Raw genomic sequence first — 22,730 nt, 5'->3', positions numbered from 1 at the left:
CGGATTCTTAACCACTGCACCACCAGGGAAGTCCTGGCTATTCACTTTTAAGTACATAATTCTATCTGACTGACTCTGACATCAATTATGATATTTTGAAGGTCCTCAGATTTCTATATGAGAGGTCATTTTCTTGATGCAGGCTTCCAAAGAAAGATACAGGAAGTAAAGTGTTGCATTAAAATTGGAACAACCAGAACTTCCCGGTGGTCCAGTGGTTAAGACTTTGCTCTTCCAGTGCAGAGGGCCCAGGTTCGATCCCTGATCAGGGCACTAGATCCCGTATGCCACAAATGAAAAATCCCGCATGCTGCAACTAAAGACCCCGCATGCCACAACGAAGATCCCACGTGCCACAACTAAGATCCGGCGCAGCCAAATAAGTAAATAAATATTTAAAATCGGAACAACCATAAACAGTGTTAAACTAAGGTGAGCAACAAAGGGACATCAGTGCTTCAGCTGTTGGTGACCATGAGCAGGGTGACGGCAATCCTTGTTGTTTTCTTCTTTTGATAGGAGTCAAGCCCATATCTTCAATTCATATAAATCCATTCCTTTGGAGAGACCACAAACTCCCAAAATATTTCTCTGTACAATGTATTGCTTCATCATAGCTGAACTAAAATGAAAATGTGCAGTAAGAACTATTTTTTTTAAAGGTACCAAGAAAAGGTAAATATCATCAATAAAAATGTAAATGTATTACTAATTTAATTACTAATTTTAATGTATTACTATTTAATAACATATCTTTTATACTTGGAGGGTCGAAATTTCTTCCAGAGTTACTTTTCTTATAGTACATACATCTAAGCAATGTTTATACAGTGGGAGTGGTAAAATAGAAAATCCAAGATTCAGTCTTAAACCAACCCAAAGCTTTTATTAAAGACACTGAAATTGGAAATCAGGGCCAGTCACTCGTGGAGACGTTAGAATTTATGTACTTGTTTTTCTATAGGCAGTAGTTCATTTTCTGGTAACCCCTCAAAAGTAAGCCATAGAATCAAAAAATGTCCATGCTGGGAAGCATTCTGGGGTGGGGGGGCTCTTGCCTGATGTTAACCTGGCAACACTATTGCAGAGATTTTTGAGCTTTAAATAACCCTACAGAGAACTGATAACTGTGAGAGTTTATAGTTTTCTTTATATATGTTGATGGATTTTAGGAAAATACAGGGCAATAGTCCGTCCCTCCTTCCCTCTCCCCTCCCCTCCCCTCCCTTCCTCCCTCCCTTCCTTCCTTCCTTTCTCTTTCTTTCTTTTCCTTCCTTCCCTCCTTCCTTCTTCCCTCCCTCCCTCTCCTTCCTCCCTCCCCCTTCCCTTTTTCTTTCCCTTCTTTCCTTCCTTCCTCCCTTCCTCCCTTTCCTTCTTTCTTCCTTCCTTCCCTTCTTTCTCTTTCTTTCTTTTCTTTCTTTTCTTTCTTTCCTTTCTTTCTTTCTCTTTCTTCCTTCCTTCCTTCCTTCCTTCCTTCCTTCCTTCCTTCCTTCCTTCCTTCCTTCCTTCCTTCTTCCTTCCTTCCTTGTTATTGGTATATTTGCTTGTTTTTAGATGTCTACCATGGCTTACAGCACCACTGTGTACCCAAGCTAAGGACTAATGTCTGACGTCAACAAGTAGTTTGTGGTGTTTGTCATGGGCTTGCTCATTCCATGAATAACGATCTAATTTGAATGACTAACTAAGTAGTGGCCCTTGAGGAGACTGCATGCTACTCAGAGTGCATTAAATGGAGAGCTCCAGACTTTCAATTTTTTTCTTATACATGTTTTGTTCCCTGTACCTGTCAAAGGATATCTCAGGGAATTCTGGCAGGTGGAATAAGATGGTACTTCTAATAAATTCCTTTAAGAAAAATTCTAAAGTGATATGTTTAAAAAATCATATCCAGTGCACTTTATAAAATATGAAAAGAAGGGGACAAACAGAGTATAAGCTTCTCAGCTGCTGTTGAGTCAGTGATTCATTTCCGCCCAGTTGTTATTAAAGGAGGCTTGATCATGAAGCACAAGAAAGGAGCATGAGAGGGATGACTGGTAAGGGAGAAGTTTTAAGTAAAATGGATAAAATTTAATCTCTGATCTTTGATGGAATTGCAAATACAAAATTTTTTTTTTTACCCAGAGGAAAATCTCTGCTCCATAATCTCTTTCCTCTTCTAAATCAGTCAGCTATAGAACCTTGAGTGAAATTAAAGCTCTAGCATTTACCCCTAAGTTATAAATTGAATTCCAAAGGATAAGAAGTGAACTACATATTTTGTCTTCATATCTATTATACAGATAATCAAATTATAGTAGCTGATATAGATTAAGGAGTTTATTATCTATCATTTAAATGTTCAACATTTAGAATTGATACACATATAAACAAAGCAAAAATGTTTCTCATGTTCATGATATTGAAAAAGAAACCAATATATTGGGTGAGATGTGATGTTTTCAGAGAATCTCTGAGGGCAGCTAATACATAGCGTCCCTCTTTGCTGCTCAGATTCTAAATAAGTCAAGATATAAAACAAAAGAGGAGAGAGAGAAATAAAGCAAAACCCTTATAGCTGTTAGAGTCTGGGTTAGAAGTTGTGATCTTCGGTCTGTTAGCCAAGTGAACCAGTTGAAGAACCCCACAGTTAGGCAGGATCTGCCCACCCAGGCACAGATTGCTGAGGGGCAGCCTCCTAAGCCTGGAGATGCTGAAAGTCTGCTCACTACAGGCTCCCAAAGAAAAGAAGGATGGGCTGAGTTAAGCAAACTCAGTATTCGTCCCATATTCACTCATCAAATACTTCAATCCATCTTCTCCAGGGTTGGAGACAGTAAGGGGAAGTATGGAGAACAGAAGTGCACATCAGTTGACCTTCCTTCCCTGGGAGGAAAAATCAGGAAAGGGGAGATAGCAAATCTTCCCCATCATGTATCCAAAGGCATTGATGAAATTTTTAAGTGTAAATAGATAGTTTTAAAGATATTTTATAACAGTGGAATTTCTTATACATAAATTTTCACTTCTTTCTCTACTTATGTCTTTTGTGATAGACACCTAGAAGTGAAAATTCTACACTGAAGGGGGATATGCTGATTTACCTCAATATAAGTAGGGTTTAGAGAGTGCACGTTTCATTCACTCATTTATTCATTCACTCATTTAACAAATCTTGATTAAACACCAAGAACATGGCAGGTGCTGTGTGAGGCAATGGGGATGAGATGGGGGGAACAGGCATCAATTTCTCCTTAAGCTTAAGCATAGTGGGTGAGACAGACATTAAAATGTGACGAGTGCTGTGGTGGGGCTGGGGTGTGGGGAATAGCTTTTGAGAAGTGACATTCAGCTTAAAGCCTGAGAATGAGCTGTCCTAGTAAGGGTGAGAGAGCGGAGGAAGTAGGGAGAATGATCCAGGCAAAGGTGATTCTAGGAGCAGTCTCTGAGACGGTCTGAGGAGCCAGAGGTTTCACGGCTGAAATTTTGACTTTGAAACTCATCTGTGGTTCACTTTGAATAAATCTTAAAAAATTTAATTGAGAGAGACTCTAATGTTTATATTTGCATTATTTAAAAACCACATTTGCATAAAATTTATTCTATATGCTATTGGCTTATTAACAGCTTTAAGCAAAATTTTCCCTCCAAGATTACTTGAGATATGCAAGGACTCTCTAAATGATTTTTTTTCCTCTCTGAATGATACTTCATTTAAAAAAATTTTTAAAAATCTCACCAGAATGTGTTGTTCTTTTTCATTCCATTTCCCCATATATAGAGTCATTTTTCCTTCTGCAGACTTGGATCTTTCTTTAGAGCAGGATTTTTTCTTTTATGTCTTTCTTGATTTGTTCTATTTATCATTTCCTTCAGAAAGAGAAATAATCTTCATAATGACTCTGAATTCCGTGCTCTCCATGTGAGCATCTATCCCTCATCACAAAAGTCTTTGTTCTTCATCCCTTCATTTGGGAAGATTCTTCAAGTGTCTTCTAAATTGCTAAATCCACTTTCCTGCTCTGTTAGACCTAATGTTTAGGTTTCTAATACTGACTTTAAAACTGGGTTATAAGTTAGATTCTTTACAATCTTTTCTTAATCCATCCTGCTCTTTAAAAAATTTCTGTCTCCATCTCAATCTGCTATTAACTCAACTCTATTTTATGGGCAGTTTGGTGCAGTGGTTAAGAGTCCATGCTATGCATCCAGGCTGCATGGGACTCATTAGGGCTCTGCCACTTGCTGGCTGTGTGATCATGCATAATTTGTGTAAGCTGTGACTCAGATTCCTCATTTGTAAAATGGGAGCAATGTGCCTATCCCATAGAGCTGCTGTGAAGACTAAGCGTCAATTCACCTAAAACACTTAGAATAGTAAGTAAGTAGTCAATAACTTAGTTTCTAATTAACCTATATTCTATACTTTCCTAAATTATTTATAATAATTTTTTGGAAATTCATTCAACTGTTACTGTGTGTATCAATGTGTGTGTGTGTGTGTGTGTGTGTGTGTGTGTGTATGTGTATTTTGTTTACCTATCTTTTAAGGCAGCAAGTTCTATTTTTCTTAATTCTTAATTCTTTCCATAATCCACTTTGCTGTCCTTTGAGTTATAAAACCAATGGACTGATTGGTGTGTGTCTTCTTTAATAAGTTTCTGGGAGTTTGCAGTATTTACTTAGTATGGTCTACTGACTTGAGTACAGAGTCCCTGGTCATGGGCATTTTAATATGGACGGAGTTTAAGCTTGGCCCATCTGAAGCCATTTGTAATTCTTTATTTTTTCCAGGAATAAGGAGTGGCAAATGACAATACCCAGCTAACATTGCTTCCATAGCTCTGCCAGCTTCAGCTCCTAGCACTTGGTCCTTCACACAGTAGTTACACAGCATCACTCCCCACTGTTTTCACTCCCAGCTGCATTTGTATTGCCAGGGAGTATAGTCTTAGGGAGAGAGGAATTAATGAAGCATGAAATAAGTTTGGCCGTTCAGAAAGTAACGCTCATGTGATAGACAAGTAGCAGTTTCTCACCTTCTTATTGAAAAAGATTATGTGGACATGAATCAGGTGTTGTAGTGGGTGAGGATGAATGAAAATCCTCAACTCTCATGTTTTGCATCTTTTTATCCTCCTGAAAAGAAGGTATAAGATAGTGGTTAAGAGTGACATCAGCATCATGGCAGTGTGTGGCACTCTCTTTGCCTTTCCCCTTCAATCTACAACCAGTAAAAACATCCACAACTCAACAAAGGTGCCTTTGCTCAACACAGCAGGACATCAGAGAATTCCACACATCCAAAGGTGGGTGGACTGAAACACATGGAAGAGGCAGAACCAGGCGGAACGGCAGAGGTGGTGCCTGTGATCCTGGACCCTTGGCCATGATAACTGAGCCTGCAGCCCCAGAGAACCTGGTAACATCAGGGGAAGCAGAATATATGACTCCAGCCTCCCAGCCAAAGTGGTGCCCCTGGCCAAAGAGATCCAGGCGACAGTGACAGTGGGCCTATGACCCTGTCCTTCCAGTTATGGAGATGCCTATTACTCTGGCTCCCACCACCTGCCCCTATCCACAGTGACAATGCCTATGAGCCTGACAACCCTGGACATGGTAAGGACACCTGGGACCCTGGCTCCCTACCCTCCCCCCCCGGGGGGGGTAGTGGAGCCTGAGCCCCTGGACATAGCAGAAGTACCCACCAACCCAGTGTCCCAGCTAGTGATGCCAGCAGCAGCAATGCATTAATGACCCCAGAGGCACAAGCAGCAACAACCAGGGCAATGGATGACACCTCTGACAGAGGTGGTGGAGAGTGGAAAATGCTGATGCTCAAATATAACCAGAAGCAGCTCAGGTAGGAGACCAAAAACTTGTGCTATATCACCCCTACTGGAAAACAAGAGAGGCCTCTAGTTACTAATCTGTTGAACCTTTTAAATCAAGTTTTTTTTAAAAAAGCTTTACCTAAAGAAGAAAAGTGTTCTCTACTTCAAATGTGCTGGCAGAAGAACAACTCATCAAGCTCAATGAAGAACCATGGTAATACTGTATCACAAAAAGAAAGTGACAGTTCTCCAAAAACCAAACTTAGAGCCACAGAATATTGCAATCTTACTGATAGAGAATTCAAAATAGCTGTCATAAAGAAACTCAGTGAACTAAAGGAAAATACAGAAAGGCAATTCAATAAGCTCAGGAATAAAATTGATGAATAGAAGAAATATTTTGCCAAAGAGACTGAAACTCTAAAAAAGAACCAAAGAGAAACTCTGGGCCCGAAGGACTCAATAAATGAGATGAAGAAAGCACTGGAAATAGAGCAGATGATATGGAAGAGAGACTAGTGAGCTTGAAGATAGGAATCTAGAAATGATACAGATAGAAGGGAAGAGAGAATTAAAATCTTAAAAAAAGAAGACATTCTATGAGAACTATTTGACTCTATTAGGAAGGGTAGCATTATGTTAATGGGTATCCCAGAAGGAGAAGAGTGGAAGCAGGGAGGAGAAAGTTTATTTACCACAACACATTATATTAAAGCTGTCAAAATAAATGACAAGGAAAGAATTTTAAAGGCAGCCAGGGGAAAAGACTGGCAACTTACAAAGGAACCCCAGTTAGGCTATCAGCAGATTTCTTAGCAGAAACTCTACAAGCCAAGAGAGAGTGGAATGATGTACTCAAAATATTGAAAGATAAAAACTCTCAGCCAGAAATACTCTATCTGGCAAAGTTATCATTTAGAAATGAAGGAGAAATAAAATTTCTCAGACAAACAAAAGCTGAGGGAGTGCATTAGTACCAGATTTGCCTTGTAAGAAATGTTGAAAGGAGCTGTTCTTCCTAAACGAAAAGGTAAAAGTGTGCAAAACTTTGAGTAAGGTGATAAATAGAATCAGAAATTGCAACTCTATATCAGAATAGCACAGAGGTTAAAGGGAAAAAAGCAGTAAAAACAACTATAGCTATTTCAAGTTGGTCACAAACTCACAACATAAAAAGGGATAATTTGAGATGACAGAAACATAAAAACGGAAGAGGAAAGTACAGAAGTCATATAGTCAAATGACAATAAGATGCTATCGGCAGAAAAAGAACAATTTTATCTATGAGAATTTTAAACAAACATGGTAACCAGAAAGCATAAATCTAGAGCAGAGACATGAAACATAGAAAAGAGGAAATGGAGAAAATATCATAGAAAACCACCAAACTAAAATGGCAGTCAGAAACACAAGGAAAAAGAAATAATGGAGATATAGAGCAACTAGAAAATAAAAGATAAAATGGCAGTACTAAGTCCTCATTTATCAATAATCACCCAAAATGAAAATGGATTCAATTCACCAATCAAAAGACACAAAGTGGCCGGATGGATTAAAAAAACGTGACCCAATGAAATGCTGTCTCCAGGAGACTTATGTCAGCTTTAAAGACAAACAATAGACTCTAGTGAAGGGGTGGAAGATGATACTCCAAGTAAATGGTAGCCAAACGAAAGTGGATGTAGCCATTCTCATGGCAGACAAAATAGATTTCCAGCCAAAAGAGGTAACAAGAGACAAAGATGGACATTATATAATGATAAAGGGGACAACACCAACATGCACCTAACATATGATCACCAAAATATATAAAGAAATTATTAACAGACCAAAAGGGAAAGATTGACAGCAACACAGTGATAGTTGGGGACTTTAACACCCCACTTACATCAATGGATAGATCATCCAGACAGAAACTTAACAAGCAAACAGCAGCCATAAAACATTAGACCAGGTAGACTTAATAGATTTATACAGAACATTCCACCCAAATGTAGCAGAATACACATTCTTCTCAAGTGCACATGGAACATTTTCAAGGACAGACCAAAAGTTGGGACCCAAAACCAGTCTCAATAAATTTAAGAAGATTGAAAAAATAACAGCATCTTTTCTGATGAAACTAGAAATCAACTACAAGAAGAAAGCTGGAAAAATCATAAATATGTGGAGACTAAACAACATGCAACTGAACAAATATTGAGTCAAAGAAGAAATCAAAGTGGAAATTAAAAAATACCTTAAGACAAATGAAAGTGAAAATACAACATGCCAAAATCCATGGGATGCAGCAAAAGAGGTACAAAGAGGGACGTTTATAGCAATACAGGCCTACCTCAAGAAACAAGAAAAATCTCATATAAACAATCTAACTTTACACCTAAAGGAACTAGAAAAGAAAAACAAATGAAGCCCAAATTCAGTAGAAGGAAGGAGATAATAAACATTAGCGTGGAAAGAAATGAATAGAAACTAAAAAGATCATAGAAGAGATTAATGAAACTAAGAGCTGTTTCTTTGAAAAGGTTAAAAAAAATTAACAAATCTTTAGCTAGATTCACTTAAAAAAAAGAGAGAAGGCTCTGATAAATAAAATCACAAATGAAAGAGAAGAAATAATAATGGATATCACAGAAATGCAAAGGATTAAAATAGAATATTATGAACAGTTATATGCCAACAAATTGGACAATATAGAATAAATGGACAAATTTTTAGAATTATATAACCTTCCAAGGCTGAATCATGAATAAATAGAAAAATTGTAATAGACTGATCACTAGTAAGGAGATTGGAACAGTAATCAAAACCTCCCCAAAAATCAAAAGTCCAGAACCAGATAGTTTCACAGGTGAAATCTAGCAAACACTCGGAAGATTTATTACCTATCCTTCTCAAGCTCTTCCAAAATATTGAAGAGGAGAGAATGCTTCCTAACTCATTTTATGAGGACAACATTACCCTGACACCAAGGACAACACACACAAAAAAAACTTACACGCCAATATCTTTGATGAACATAGATGCAAAAATCCTCAACAAAGTATTAGCAAGCTGAATACAATAGTACATTAAGAGTATCATATCTTATAATCAAGTGAGATTTATTCCAGGGATTCAAGGATGATTCAATGGCTGCAAATCAATCATGATACACCACGTTAACAAACTAAAAGATAAAAATCATATGATCATCTCAGTAGATGCAGAAAAAGCAACTGACAAGATTCAACACCAATTTATGATAAAAATTCTCAATAAAATGAGTATACAAGGAACATACCTCAACATAATAAAGACCATATATGACAGCGTCATAATCCCAGCTAACACGTTCAACAGGGAAGAACTGGAAGCTGTCTAAGATCAGGAGCAAGACAAGTATGCTCACTCTTACCACTTTTATTCAACATAGTATTAGAAGTCCTAGCCAGAACAATTAGGCAAGAAAAAGAAATAAAAGGCATCCAAATTAAAAAGGAAGAAGTCAAACTGATGCTACTTGCAGATGACACGATTTTATATATAAAAACCCCTGAAGAGTCTGCAAAACACCTGTTAGAACTAATAAACAAATTCAGTACAGTTGCAGGATACAAATCTACAGACAAAAATCTGTTGCATTTCTATACACTAAAAATGGTCTAGCAGAAAGAGAAATTAAGAAAACAATCCCATTTACAAATGCAACAAAAAGAATAAAATACCTAGGAATAAATTTAACCAAGGAGGTGAAAAACATGTACACTGAAAACTATAAGACAGCCTGAAAGAAACTGAAGACTATGCAAAGAAATGGAAAGATGTTCTATGCTCATGGTTTGGAAGAATTAACATTGTTAAAATGTCCACATTACCTAAAGCAATACGCATATTCAGTGCAATCCCCATCAAAATCCCAAGGACATTGTTCAAAGAACTAGAATATAAAAATCCAAATATTTGTATAGAGCCACAAAAGACCCCTGAATAGCCAAAGAAATCCCAAGAGAAAAGAACAAAGCTGGTGATGACACACTCCCTGATTTCAAACTGTATTACAAAGCTATAGTAATCAAAACAGCATGGTATTGGCAGAAAAAGAGTCACACAGATAAATGGAACAGAATTGAGAGACCAGCAATAAAACCACACATATATGGACAATTAATTTAAAACAAAGGGGCAAAGAATATACAATGGAGAAAGGATGGTCTCTTCAATAAATGGTGTTGGGAAAACTGAACAGCCACATGCAAAAGAATGAAAGTGGACCACTATCTCACACAACACACAAAAATCAACTCAAAATGGATTAGACTTAAATGTAGGAACTGAAACCACAAACTCCTAGAAGAAAACATATGCAATATACTCTTTGGCATTGGTCTTAGCAATATCTTTCTGGATATGTGTCCTCAGGCAAGGGGAAAAAAAGCAAAAATAAACAAATGGGACTACAGCAAACTAAAAAGCGTCTGTATAGCAAAGGAAACTACCAACAATAAAAAAGACAACCTACCAAATGGGAGGAGATATTTGCAAATCATATACCCAATAATGGGATTAATATCCAAAGTATATAAAGAACTTGCAAAACTCAACAACAAAAGATATGTAGAGGAGCTGAATAGACAGACATACAGATGGCCAACGAGCACACAAAAAGATGTTCAATATCACTAATTATTTGGTAAATGCAAATTAAAACCACAATGAGATATCATTCCATGCCCATTAGAATGGCTATTATCAAGAAAAATGAGAAATAACGAGTGTTGGAGAGGATGTGGAGAAAAGAGAACTCTACATATTGTTGGTGGGAATGTGAATTGGTGTAGCTACTATGGAAATCAGTATAGAGATTCCTCAGAAGATTAAGAACAGAACTACCATATGACCTAGCTATTCCACTTCTAGGCATTTATATGAAGAATGCAAAGACACTAATTCGAAGTATATGCACCCCTAAGATATGATATCTGTAAGATATGATATCCGTATCTATATCTGTATCTACATACCTATATCTTTATCTATCTATCTATCTATCTATCTATCTATCTATCTATCTATCTATCTATCTATTCAGACACAATGAAATACTACTCAGCCATAAAAAGATGAAATCTTGCCATTTGTGACAACATCAATGGACCTTGAGGGTATTATGCTAACAGAAATAAGTCAGAAAGACAAGTGTTGTATGATTTCACTTACATGTGGAATATAAAAAAAAAACAATATCCCCCAAAACAAAATAAATGAAGCAACCAAATAAAAACAAACACCTAGATACAGAGAACACAGTAGTGTTTACCAGAAGGGAAAGGGGTGGGGAGGACAAAATGGGTAAAGGGGATGGATAGAAACTACCTTTTGGTAGTGAGCATGCTGTAATATATACAGAAGTCGAAATATAATGTACACATGAAACATATAATGTTATAAACCAATATTACCTCAATAAATAAAAAGTTAAATTTAAATAAAAAAATAAAGGTAGTGGTTAAGAATTCACAATACAGACTCACATAGGCCTGGTTCAAATTCCAGCTGATAGCTGGGTAGTCTAGGTCAAATCAGTTAATCTCTTTGAGCTACAGTTTCTTCATTCATAATAAATGGGCATAATAAAAATTCCTGTCTCATATTTATGTGAGCATTTAAGCTAGACAGTGTTCAATAACTAGTAGCTCTTATTAGCCTGAAAACATCCTTCTTCCACAATTTCACAGCACAGCTCTGTCCTTCCTCTAGGGTATGGGGCTCAAGACCCAGCCCCCAGTTCTTTTTTTTTTTTTTAGTCTTTATTGGAGTATAAATGCTTTATATTGTTGTGTTAGTTTCTGCTGTTTAACAAAGTGAATCAGCTATATATATATACATATATCCCCATATCCCCTCCCTCTTGCATCTCCCACCCTCCCTATCTACCCCTCTAGGTGGTCACAAAGCACCGAGCTGATCTCCCTGTGCTATGCGGCTGCTTCCCACTAGCTATCTGTTTTACATCTGGTAGTGTATATATGTCAGTGCCACTCTCTCACTTCGTCCCAGCTTACCCTTCCCCCTCCCCGTGTCCTCAAGTCCATTCTCTATGTCTGCATCTTTATTCCTGTCCTGCCCCTATGTTCATCAGAACCATTTTCTTTTTTTTTTTTTTTTTTAGATTCCATATATATGTGTTAGCATACGGTATTTGTTTTTCTCTTTCTGACTTACTTCACTCTGTATGACAGTCTCTAGGTCCATCCACCTCACTACAAATAACTCCATTTTGTTTCTTTTTTATGGCTGAGTAATATTCCATTGTACATATGTGCCACATCTTCTTTATCCATTCATCTGTCGATGGACACCTAGGTTGCTTCCATGTCCTGGCTATTGTAAATAGTGCTGCAATGAACATTGTGGTACATGACTCTTTTTGAATTATGGTTTTCTCAGGGTATATGCCCAGTAGTGGGATTGCTGGGTCATATGGTAGTTCTATTTTTAGTTTTTTAAGGAACCTCCATACTGTTCTCCATAGTGGCTGTATCAATTTACATTCCCACCAACAGTGCAAGAGGGTTCCCTTTTCTCCACACCCTCTCCAGCATTTATTGTTTGTAGATTTTTTTGATGATGGCCATTCTGACCAGTGTGAGGTGATACGTCATTGTAGTTTTGATTTGCATTTCTCTAATGATTAGTGATGTTGAGCATTCTTTCATGTGTTTGTTGGCAATCTGTACATCTCCTTTGGAAAAATGTCTAGTTAGGTCTTCTGCCCATTTTTGGATTGGGTTGTTTGTTTTTTCGATATTGAGCTGCATGAGCTACTTGTATATTTTGGAGATTAATCCTTTGTCAGTTGCTTTGTTTGCAAATATTTTATCTGATTCTGAGGGTAGTCTTTTCATCTTGTTTATGGTTTCCTTTGCTGTGCAAAAGCTTTTAAGTTTCATTAGGTCCCATTTGTTTATTTTTGTTTTGATTTCCATTTCTCTAGGAGGTGGGTCAAAAAGGATCTTGCTCTGATTTATGTCATAGAGTGTTCTGCCTATGTTTTCCTCTAAGAGTTTTTTAGTGTCTGGCCTTACATTTAGGTCTTTAATCCATTTTGGGTTTATTTTTGTGTATGGTGTTAGGGAGTGTTCTAATTTCATTCTTTTACATGTAGCTGTCCAGTTTTCCCAGCACCACTTATTGAAAAGCCAGCCCCCAGTTCTTGTAGGAGGCTGTGAAATTTGGTGAGAGTTGCCTATGGGGTAGTCCGTGGTAGGATGGCAAAGAGGGTAGTGGGAATTAAGGGCTGATGCAGATAATCAACTAGATTGGGTAGTGGGGCACATGAATCACCCAGTACCAAAATTCTCCAAATTCCAGAAATGATTGGAGACTCTGCAGGATAATTTATCCCCCAGAATGCAGAGTTGATGGGTCCTCTCTTCTAGCTGTTGCTCTGGCATTAACACAAACCCACTCTTGGCAATCCACAATTCCATTATTCCTAAGTACTAGCGCTTCCTGGACTGTAGACATCTCCCTGAATTAAGGGACCAAGGGGTTTGGGCTTCTACCTCCTTATGACCCCTGACCTGGAGATCTTTTCTTCCTCTTCATTTTGGACCTCTTCACTGATCCTTGAGGCCCTTGGACATAAAATGTCTTATCCCACCAATACTTTCCCTTCCCTCCCCTCCCCCTTTTTAAAGCCAGAACGTGATTGTCTGGTGGTGCCCACACCTCAATTTAATTGCCTACACTGGGACTTTTTCTTATACAGCATCTTACCTGGCTTTTTTTTTTAACCTTGTATACTTCACCCAGTGCTTTTCATATATCATAAGAGAGACAGCATCCCCAAAGCAACCCTATTATTCTTCTCCCTAAAATAGATACAGAAGCTGGGAATTCATTTCAAAAAGGGCTGTCAATTACATTTGTATAATAACTATTATCCTTTATCCAGAAAGTCTGCCACAGAACTTCATCTGAACTTTGGTTTGGAAATTCCCCATGGATTCTGGCAGATTATCCTCTGGTATTTCTAGTTTCTAGTGCTGTTGAAATTTTATCTCTTTGTGTTTTCATGAGGGCAAATCAAGAATCCCTATCTTTCCAATATCTTACCTCAGATTTCCTCATTCACATTTACAGAATGGGTAATGTTCAGTCTTTGAATACAAAGAAGTTCAATTTATGTAAATTTTTACAAACAACTTGAAGACTAACTTAATAATTCTTTGTAATATTACTTTCTCTTTCAGCTGAATTTTATTCTGTTTCTGAATACCGTTAGAGTTCTGGCTACCAAAATTTGGGAGACGAATGCAGTCGGGCATGACACAAGGAAACAATACAGGTAATTCCAGGACAGACATCCATCAGAGGAAATATTTTGGTTACTATTTAGAGTAAAGGACAGATATCAGTTGATCTGAAATGTCTCTAAGAGACTAAATTGTGAATGTGTATTTTTGTTTGGTTTAATTGTGCTTGTGCTATTTATCAGAAAAGTATATATATTTTAGGAAAATACAAATAACAACAAACCTTCCCAATATGCTTAAATTCTAAGTATATTTTTAAAAATCTGTTCTTAGCAGCTGGGATTTTACCATTAACTATGTAACCTATGTAACTATGTAATCTCTTGTTGATGATCTTGGCAGACAATTTTACTTGCCTTCTTAAAATAATGTCATAACTGAAAAAAAATCAAGAAAGTGTATTTGCTATATTGTTTCCAATCTTCCCATCAAATTGGTACCTCCCAAATATTGATTTTTAAGAACTTTCAAATGTACTGATTGAAGGAGGTCTGTTATTCAGTCTTTGCTAAAGAAAAGGACAAATTAAGTATTTATAATCATTATCAAACTATCTTAAGAATGAGTCCATTTCTCCCAATGATCATTTTGGAAGTTCTGAATCATTTTGGAAGTGGCTTCTATCCACCTGAACATATACACCACTAGTCAGGTGCATGTGGATTAGTTTTTGTAATCCCCAAACAGGCATCTATTTCTTTCTGCCTCACATTGTCATGAAATGCTATCGCAGACACAGAAAGGAAGAAATCATAGTCAACATTTCGATCTTCTCTCACAAACATTCTCTAAGTCCTTTGTGGAATCATTCCCGTGCACCGTGTAGGCAGCATTTACTGTCAGGCAGAAAAGAGTACAGATACAGATGGACTCAAGTCTAGAATAGGATGCACAGTATGAACAAACCGTCAGCTGCTAGCTCCAGTTATTTTCAATATGCTGCAAGTGGTAGTATTAAAATCATGCCTGTGTTTACAGTGAAGGGTCTGTGCTATACTAGAATAACTTGTCTCATGTCACATTCCATTGGTGAAGACAAAGGTCAAAGGATGATAAAAAATGGAAAATGTAAGTAGCCTTTCATTCTTCTTCATAAATGAAAAAGTGCAGTGGTGTTTGAAAGCTAATTATTTCTCTAGTTCTGAATCAAGGCTACTTATTTCTCTCATTCTGAATAAAAGCTACTTATTTCTATAGTTCTGAATAAAAGCTACTAATTTCTAGAATTTCCGAATGATGTGAAATTATACTTTCAGTAGAAAGTTGCTCAAGAGATTTGAGAAACTCTGGAGAGAACAAAGAGTGGATTTTCTTTAAACCTAGACAGAATAGACAGCTTATTTTCAAAAAAAGAAAAAAGTAAGTAGGGAAAGAAAGAAAGAAAGAGAGAGAGAGAGAAGGAAAGAAAAAGAAAGAAAGAAAGGAAAGAAAGAAAGAAAGAAAAAGGGAAAGAGAGGGAGAGAGGGAGGGAGGGAGAAAGGAAGAAAGAAACTGAAGGAAAGACTAGTGAGGAAAGGAAGGTTACAATCGTTTGAGATTACTGGGGCATTAATGATTCTTAGAAAAAGAGGGATATTTGAGAAATAAAGAAGAAGCCAGATTTGGCTGTTTCTTGGATAAAAAATGCAAAAAAACAAAACCTAACTAGAAAATGATGTGCTTGGGTCATAGACTAGCTCTTTATTGCTGCAAAATGAATTACCTCAAACTTAGTGGCTTTAAAACAACACACTGGCTATTTCATGGTTTCTGTTTGTCAGAAATCTGGGCGTGGCTTAGCTGGGTCCTCAGCTTCTGGGTCTCTTTACAAGGATGTAATTGGGATGTCAGTTGGCTGGACTAGGGAAAAATCCACTCTTAAGCTCACGTGATTGTTGACAGGATTTATGTTCTTGCTGGGTTGGTCAGATGCCACGTCTCCTTGCCACATGGGCCTCTCAGTAGAGCAGCTCACAACTTGCTTCACTGAATCAAACAAGAGAGAGAGTCTGCTACTAAAATGTATGTTACACTCTCATGCAACATAGTCACAGAAGCGGCATCCCACCATCTTGGCCATAACTGATTGGTTAGAAGTAAGTCCCAAGTCCTGCCCACACTCAAGCAGAGAGGATTAACAAGGATGTAAATACCAGAAGGTCAGGAATCATTAGGGGCCATGTTAGAGTCAATCCATTATATTGGAAACTGGGATTCCTCTAAATACACAAGAAAATGTGTATGAAGAAGCAGTTAAAGGAAATAAAGTCACATTGCTTAGTTTGTAAACAAACAAACAAACCTAGAACTATAGATAATTTGAGATAGAATATTTGACAGAGAATATTTAGGGAAGGCAAGAGGTATTGACCACATGTAGCTCATAAGAAAATATGAAATGATAAATGAAGATCCAAGTGTAAGAAGAGACCAGGGAGTAGTTGGTTCTAAAATGAACAGAACAAGCCAAAATGCTGCCTGTGAAAGTAAAGACAGTTATTGAGGATGGAGGTGGTACCTCTTTAAGTCTCAAACACAGAAGTTAAAGAAGACTTAGGACAGAAAAAAAAAAAAGGCATTTTACAATTTTATGAAAATAGTATCCTTTAAGCAAGAAGAGTGGAAATGAGATTAAAGAGATTTAGGGGATAGTAATCATGGGAAGTGAGAATAAACTACCTGATTTAGTATAGAAGTGACAGGAAGAAGAGGGAGAGAAAAAAAAAACTAGCAGAAGCAGTGGATCCAAAGAGATGGGGGAACGTCAGCCCCTGGTAGCTCTGCTAAATAAGCTTTATTTTTTTACTTTTATTTTTTAAATTTAATTAATTATTTATTTATTTTTGGCTGTGTTGGGTCTTTGTTTCTGTGTGAGGGCTTTCTCTAGTTGTGGCAAGCGGGGGGCCACTCTTCATCGCGGTGCGCGGGCCTCTCACTGTCGCGGCCTCTCTTGTTGCGGAGCACAGGCTCCAGACGCGCAGGCTCAGTAGTTGTGGCTCACGGGCCCAGTTGCTCCGTGGCATGTGGGATCTTCCCAAACCAGGGCTCGAACCTGTGTCCCCTACATTGGCAGGCAGATTCTCAACCACTGCGCCACCACGGAAGTCCCAAGCTTTATTTTTTCCAGCAAGCTGTCTCTATGGAAAGGCACTCTACATTGACTAATTAAAAGGCTTGCCATTCTCTTCCAGGAAACTCGCCAAATCAACGCTGGTGCTGGTGCTGGTCTTTGGAGTGCATTACATCGTGTTCGTGTGCCTGCCCCACTCCTTTGCTGGGCTTGGGTGGGAGATCCGGATGCACTGTGAGCTCTTTTTCAACTCCTTTCAGGTAGAGAGTGCTACTAGTAATTTGATTCCTGTATTTTGCTTTTTTCCTGTCTCTGCCCCTCCCTCTGGATTTCACGCACCTGTCTCCCAAGGGCTAGGAAAGGGGCTATTTTCTGGCACCTGCGCATTTCTATCCTGCAGCGGTCAGTCAGGTTAACCTCTGACCACAGCAGGAGCTGTTTCTCACAGACAGGCTTGGGCTATGAGACAAGAAAGCACATTGTTGTAAAATACGTGACACCTACAGAGCAGGAATCTCTGTGTGTGTGTGTGTGTGTGTGTGTGTGTGTATGTGTGTAAGGAAAGTCAATGAAAGCAAAAGAAGGGATAAGCAGGGGAGAGGAAAAACGAGAAAGGGAGACAAGTAAGAGGAAGAGGTTGCTTCCTTATATTTGATCTCATTTGAAAACATGATACCATTCTCCCTCACGTGGAGGCTACAGGCGCCTCCTAACTCTTCTTCCTGCTACTCTTTTGCTGTCACCTCCTGCCTTCAATCTAGTCTCCATACAATAGTCTGAAGAATCTTAAAAATAAATCTGATAATGTCACTGACCTGCTGAACATATCCAGAGGCTTCTCACTGCAGTCAGAATAAAATCTAAATGCCGTTTCCTGGTGTGCACAGCCCTCCCTGGCGGGGATCCTGCCCACCTGTGACCTCACCTCACACCATGCTCCCTGATGCCCACTAAGTTTGAGTCACACTAGCTCTGCCACAATTTCTGTTCCTCAAGTTCATTTCTGCCTCAGGGGTTTGTACTTGCTGTTCCCTTTGCCTGGAATGCTGTTCCCTCTAATATTCACATGGCCTGGCTTCTTCTTCTCACTCAAACCAGCTTAAATGTCTCCGCCTCAGGGAGGTCTTCATTGAGTTCCCCCTTTGATAGATCTTCTCCATCTTCTTTTTCAATACCACTTGTTTTGCCTGCATGGCCTTTATCTTATCATCTTACATTTTTCTCCTGTGGCTATTTGTTTATATTTTATCAATCTGTATTTCCTTCTAGGATGTAAGCCCTAAGAGAATAGGGACGTTGTCTGTCTTGATTAAATTGTTTATCCCTGTCATGCTGAGCATTTCACACTGTATAAACTCAATAAATATTTTTGAATGAGTGAAAAAAAAGTTTCTGTGTGTTTTCACCATATAACACCCTGTGTCTGTAGTTTCCAGCATTCACAGTGTAAAAATTTCACTTACTAACTAGGGGATGTTCTGTGGTCCTGGGGTGGCAACGCATGAAACGAATGTAACAGAAATCAGTTCTTCGTGTATCTTGGAGTGTTTTATTTAGTTATTTGGTTCAGTTCACACCAAGGAAAGATCTCACAAATTTCATGTATATTTAAGGATTTCGAAATATTAGGAGACATAATTTGCATAATTTTCTGGAGGAATCATTAAAAAAGAACCCAGTTTTTCAACGTACGCATTGTGGCACAAGACACTTTAGTGCTGTGATCTTCATAATTAAAATTAATTAATTAAAATATTCTAATTTCTCCTCCAGGGCTTCTTTGTGTCTATCATCTACTGCTACTGCAATGGAGAGGTAAGTTTGAAGGAACCCCATACCTCCTGCAGGTCTAGCTCTGAGTAAGCTCGTAAATGGCCATCACAATGTGACCAGAATCTCTTTAGAATCCTCAGGGGTTACAGGACAGAATGGACACAGAGAAGGGAGATATTTTAATCATAAATTATTTTGAGAAAGGAAGAATTCATGTAAATAAGCCAAGGTCTTCCTCTTCCAGCACTTTTCAATGTCAATTCAGTTGCAACCCTTGATATCAAAAACCCAACTTACTGGAATGCAGATTGATACTTGGAAGGACCATGAACTTCATATTCCAGTCAATGCTTCAACTTATATTTTATTTCAAGTTCTATAAGAAACTCAAATATAACTTTCCCTGGGAATAATCCATTAGAACATTTTGACATTTTATAAACTACAAGATGGTGATGGGACAATTTCAGTTCATTTAGGAGTTGGCTGGAGAGAAAGAATGGTACCGATCTTTTAGATGACATCAGCTTACCAGGTTTCCACTGCTTCCAATGGAACTTTCAAAAAGCTCCCTTCTGGGGCTTCCCTGGTGGTGCAGTGGTTGAGAATCTGCCTGCCAATGCAGGGCACACGGGTTTGAGCCCTGGTTTGGGAAGATCCCACATGCCGCGGAGCAACTAGGCCCATGAGCCACAATTACTGAGCCTGCACGTCTGGAGCCTGTGCTCCGCAACAAGAGAGGCCGCGACAGTGAGAGGCCCGCGCACCGCGATGAAGAGTGGCCCCCGCTTGCCGCAACTAGAGAAAGCCCTTACACAGAAATGAAGACCCAACACAGCCATAAATAAATAAATAAATAAATAAAATTTAAAAAAAAAACAACAAAAACTCCCTTCTGGAAAGTTGCAATAGCAGAAGTGAATCTTCAGCAGCAAGAATGGAAACAAGAGCCCCACCCTACTACGAATGCCCTTGCAGCACCCACTTTTCACCATCCAATCCTTTTCTCAATTTCCCTCCTTCAGTATGCCTGTGCAGAGCAATGGTGTTACAGTTACATTTCCAGCTGAGTACCTTCCATGCCCTTCCACAGCCTTAGCTGGCACTATTTATCCCATTTTCTCCTCCAACCCCGTGTCCTCTTTTCCTCTCCCATGAGTCAGATATATGTATTGGCTGCATTTCAATATGTACTACAGTACTGCACCATCTGGGGTTGGTTGAATCCACCAATGCAGAACCCCAGATATAGAAGGCCAATTGTGAAGTCATAGGGGATCTTCAGGGGCATGCGGCGGACACCCCTAAGCCCTGTGTTGTTCAAGGGTCAACTGTATATATAAAGTCCCTGGCGCACAGTGGAACCTTAGTGATTATTACTATCATTGAAATCAGGCAGACATCCATCTAACAAGGTTCCAGGGTCTCTGATGGTTTCTGATGCACAATATGGTCCTTGCGGTTTAGGTTCAGTCTGAGGTGAAGAAGATGTGGAGTCGGTGGAATCTCTCCTTGGACTGGAAAAGGACGCCCCCATGCGGCGGCCACAGATACGGCTCCGTGCTCACCACCGTGACGCCCAGCACCAGCAGCCAGTCGCAGATGGCGGCCAGCACACGCGTGGTGCTCATCTCCCGCAAAGCGGCCAAGACGGCCAGCCGGCAGCCCGACAGCCACGTGACTTTACCCGGCTACGTCTGGAGTAACTCGGAGCAGGATTGCTTGCCACACTTGATCCATGCAGAGACCAAGGAAAGTGACAGGAAGCAGGGAGATGCGATTCCAATGGAGGAGTCATCCACGCCATTAGAATTTAACCCAGACCCCGAAGGAAGCAAAGGAGAAACCGAGGATGCTCTGTGAATCAACATTTGTGTCTTTAAGCAGCTGGTCCATCTGGCTGTGGCAGAGGAGCTTGGCCAGCATCGCTCTGCTTGAGCCCCAGAGCTGAACAGTCAGGGTTCGAGTGTTCACAGCCTTTTTAGGCTCCATGAATTGGCTCCTGTAAATACTAAAGCCACAAAAGGAGAAGTGTCAGTGGAATAATTACCTTATTTTGGCATCACATTCTCTTCTGAATTGATGTGTAGTACTTGTAGTACTTGCTCTGTGATTGTTCATTTTTCTGCTACTTTTGGGTAGAACAAACGTTTCAGTTGCTTGACTCTAGTTTTCTCTCATAAATATCACTCGAAATATGATAGAGATCATTTAGTACGTGTCATTTTCCTTTTAACAAATTAGTATTCTCTTTCTCACTTTACGGGACCTCTATCATTGCATTCATTTAGCCTGTGCATCGGAGCAATTAGGATCTGAAAATGTATGTTGAAAGATTAAAGATCTGGGAACAAGTACACACTGGAAAATAAGCTGGCTGGACTTTGTTAAAATAATAAATTTGTGAGAAACTTGTTTTTTTTCTAGGAATAAGGAAAATTACTCAAAAAAGAATATTGCACATATTCCTCTTTTTGAATGTCCCCTCTGTGACCAGCCAAATCTCAAGTCTTCACTCTTTTGTAAACCTTGACATGTCACAAGGTTTTCTTAGTCAGTGAGCTGTGTCTGCAAGCTGATTTTGTTTGTAATCATTTATAGTGATAGTCACACTGCTTCTATGTTCTTTTTCTTTGTTCTGTTACTATATTCCAAATGGCATGTGGGATAAATTAAAAGTTTGTTTTAAAAATATATTTTGGGTCACTTTTTAAAATGTTCTCTTAGCATCTAACTTTGTTTTTGGGAATCAACCAAATGTCTCTTCTCCACATCTACAGAGATCAGCATGTAGCCCCAGAACTTCACTGAGCTTGAAATTTCAGTGTATTGCAGTAGTGAAACATTTACTGTGTGCATGTTATGTACCCAGCATCCTGCTAGGTTTTTACAAGCATTAAGTTATTTAATCCTCACCACAAAGTTATAGAGTAAGTCTTATTGCCGTCCCCCTTTTTACAGATAACAGCGTGACTCACAGAGGTGGAATGACTTGCCCAAAGTCACACAGCTAGTGATTGAGAGAACATGGTTTCAGACACAGATCTGACTTTAAGTCCCATGTTCTTAGCCATATGCATACTGTTGCCAATGTATATATTGCCCATTCACAAAAAAATAAATGAATTCCTTCTGGGTAGAGAGTGCTTTAGGAACTCTTATTGTAGTATGGTCTAGCCTCTGACCCTCATGAAGTTTCCACTCTAATGGGGGAGCCAAATACACATAGGAAATGAAAACACCACAGAGAAATGTGTTTTTAAGTGAAATGACACAGGTCAAGCTGATCCATCTCACTTTGCTGAATGGTTTAAATATGCAAATAGTGTTATGATGAAAAAGGTACTCTGATGTCTACATGCCCTCTTGAAAAATATTGCACTGTTCTCCCATGTTCATTCTTTCCTTCCTCCTCTGTGACACACAGAGGTCATTTCCTTCCCATCCTGTTTATGAAGGTGCCATTGTGCATACTTAATTCATTTGATTCAATGCTATATTGTCACATACTAATGCCACCTCCCTGTTAGGAGAACCATCATGGGCTGAGCCAGAGATTAAGTTCAGTTCCATTGCTATTTTTGTGCAAGGCTTTGTAAATCACTTACCTTTCTTTGTAGTTCAAGTTCTCTATCTTTAAAATGAAGATATCTGCCTACCTTAGAGAAATGTTCAGGCAATAAGAGAAATCACATATTGAAAGCACTTTGTAAAATAAAAATTCCATACAAATATTGATACTTGGTTTAGGTTGTTTACTGTTTAAATTTCATTTTGCCCCATTATATTATA

General features: G+C 38.7%; 1 protein-coding gene across 1 annotated transcript in view; it reads left to right on the top strand.

Moving 5' to 3' along the window:
• Positions 1-21,060, top strand: part of PTH2R (parathyroid hormone 2 receptor) — a 108,070-nt gene extending 87,010 nt beyond the window's left edge. Inside the window, exons 10-13 of the mRNA XM_068543799.1 lie at positions 14,054-14,148; positions 17,287-17,425; positions 18,939-18,980; positions 20,406-21,060. Of these exons, the coding sequence (XP_068399900.1) occupies positions 14,054-14,148; positions 17,287-17,425; positions 18,939-18,980; positions 20,406-20,801 (672 nt within the window). The 3' untranslated portion in view covers positions 20,802-21,060. The remainder of the gene's footprint in view (positions 1-14,053; positions 14,149-17,286; positions 17,426-18,938; positions 18,981-20,405) is intronic.
• Positions 21,061-22,730: the final 1,670 nt, after the last annotated feature.

Source organism: Eschrichtius robustus, chromosome 5 (assembly GCF_028021215.1).
Source record: "Eschrichtius robustus isolate mEscRob2 chromosome 5, mEscRob2.pri, whole genome shotgun sequence".
Classification (NCBI taxonomy): Eukaryota; Metazoa; Chordata; class Mammalia; order Artiodactyla; family Eschrichtiidae; genus Eschrichtius; species Eschrichtius robustus.
Note: the sequence above shows the minus strand (reverse complement) of the source record. Positions and strands in the feature narration are given on the sequence as shown.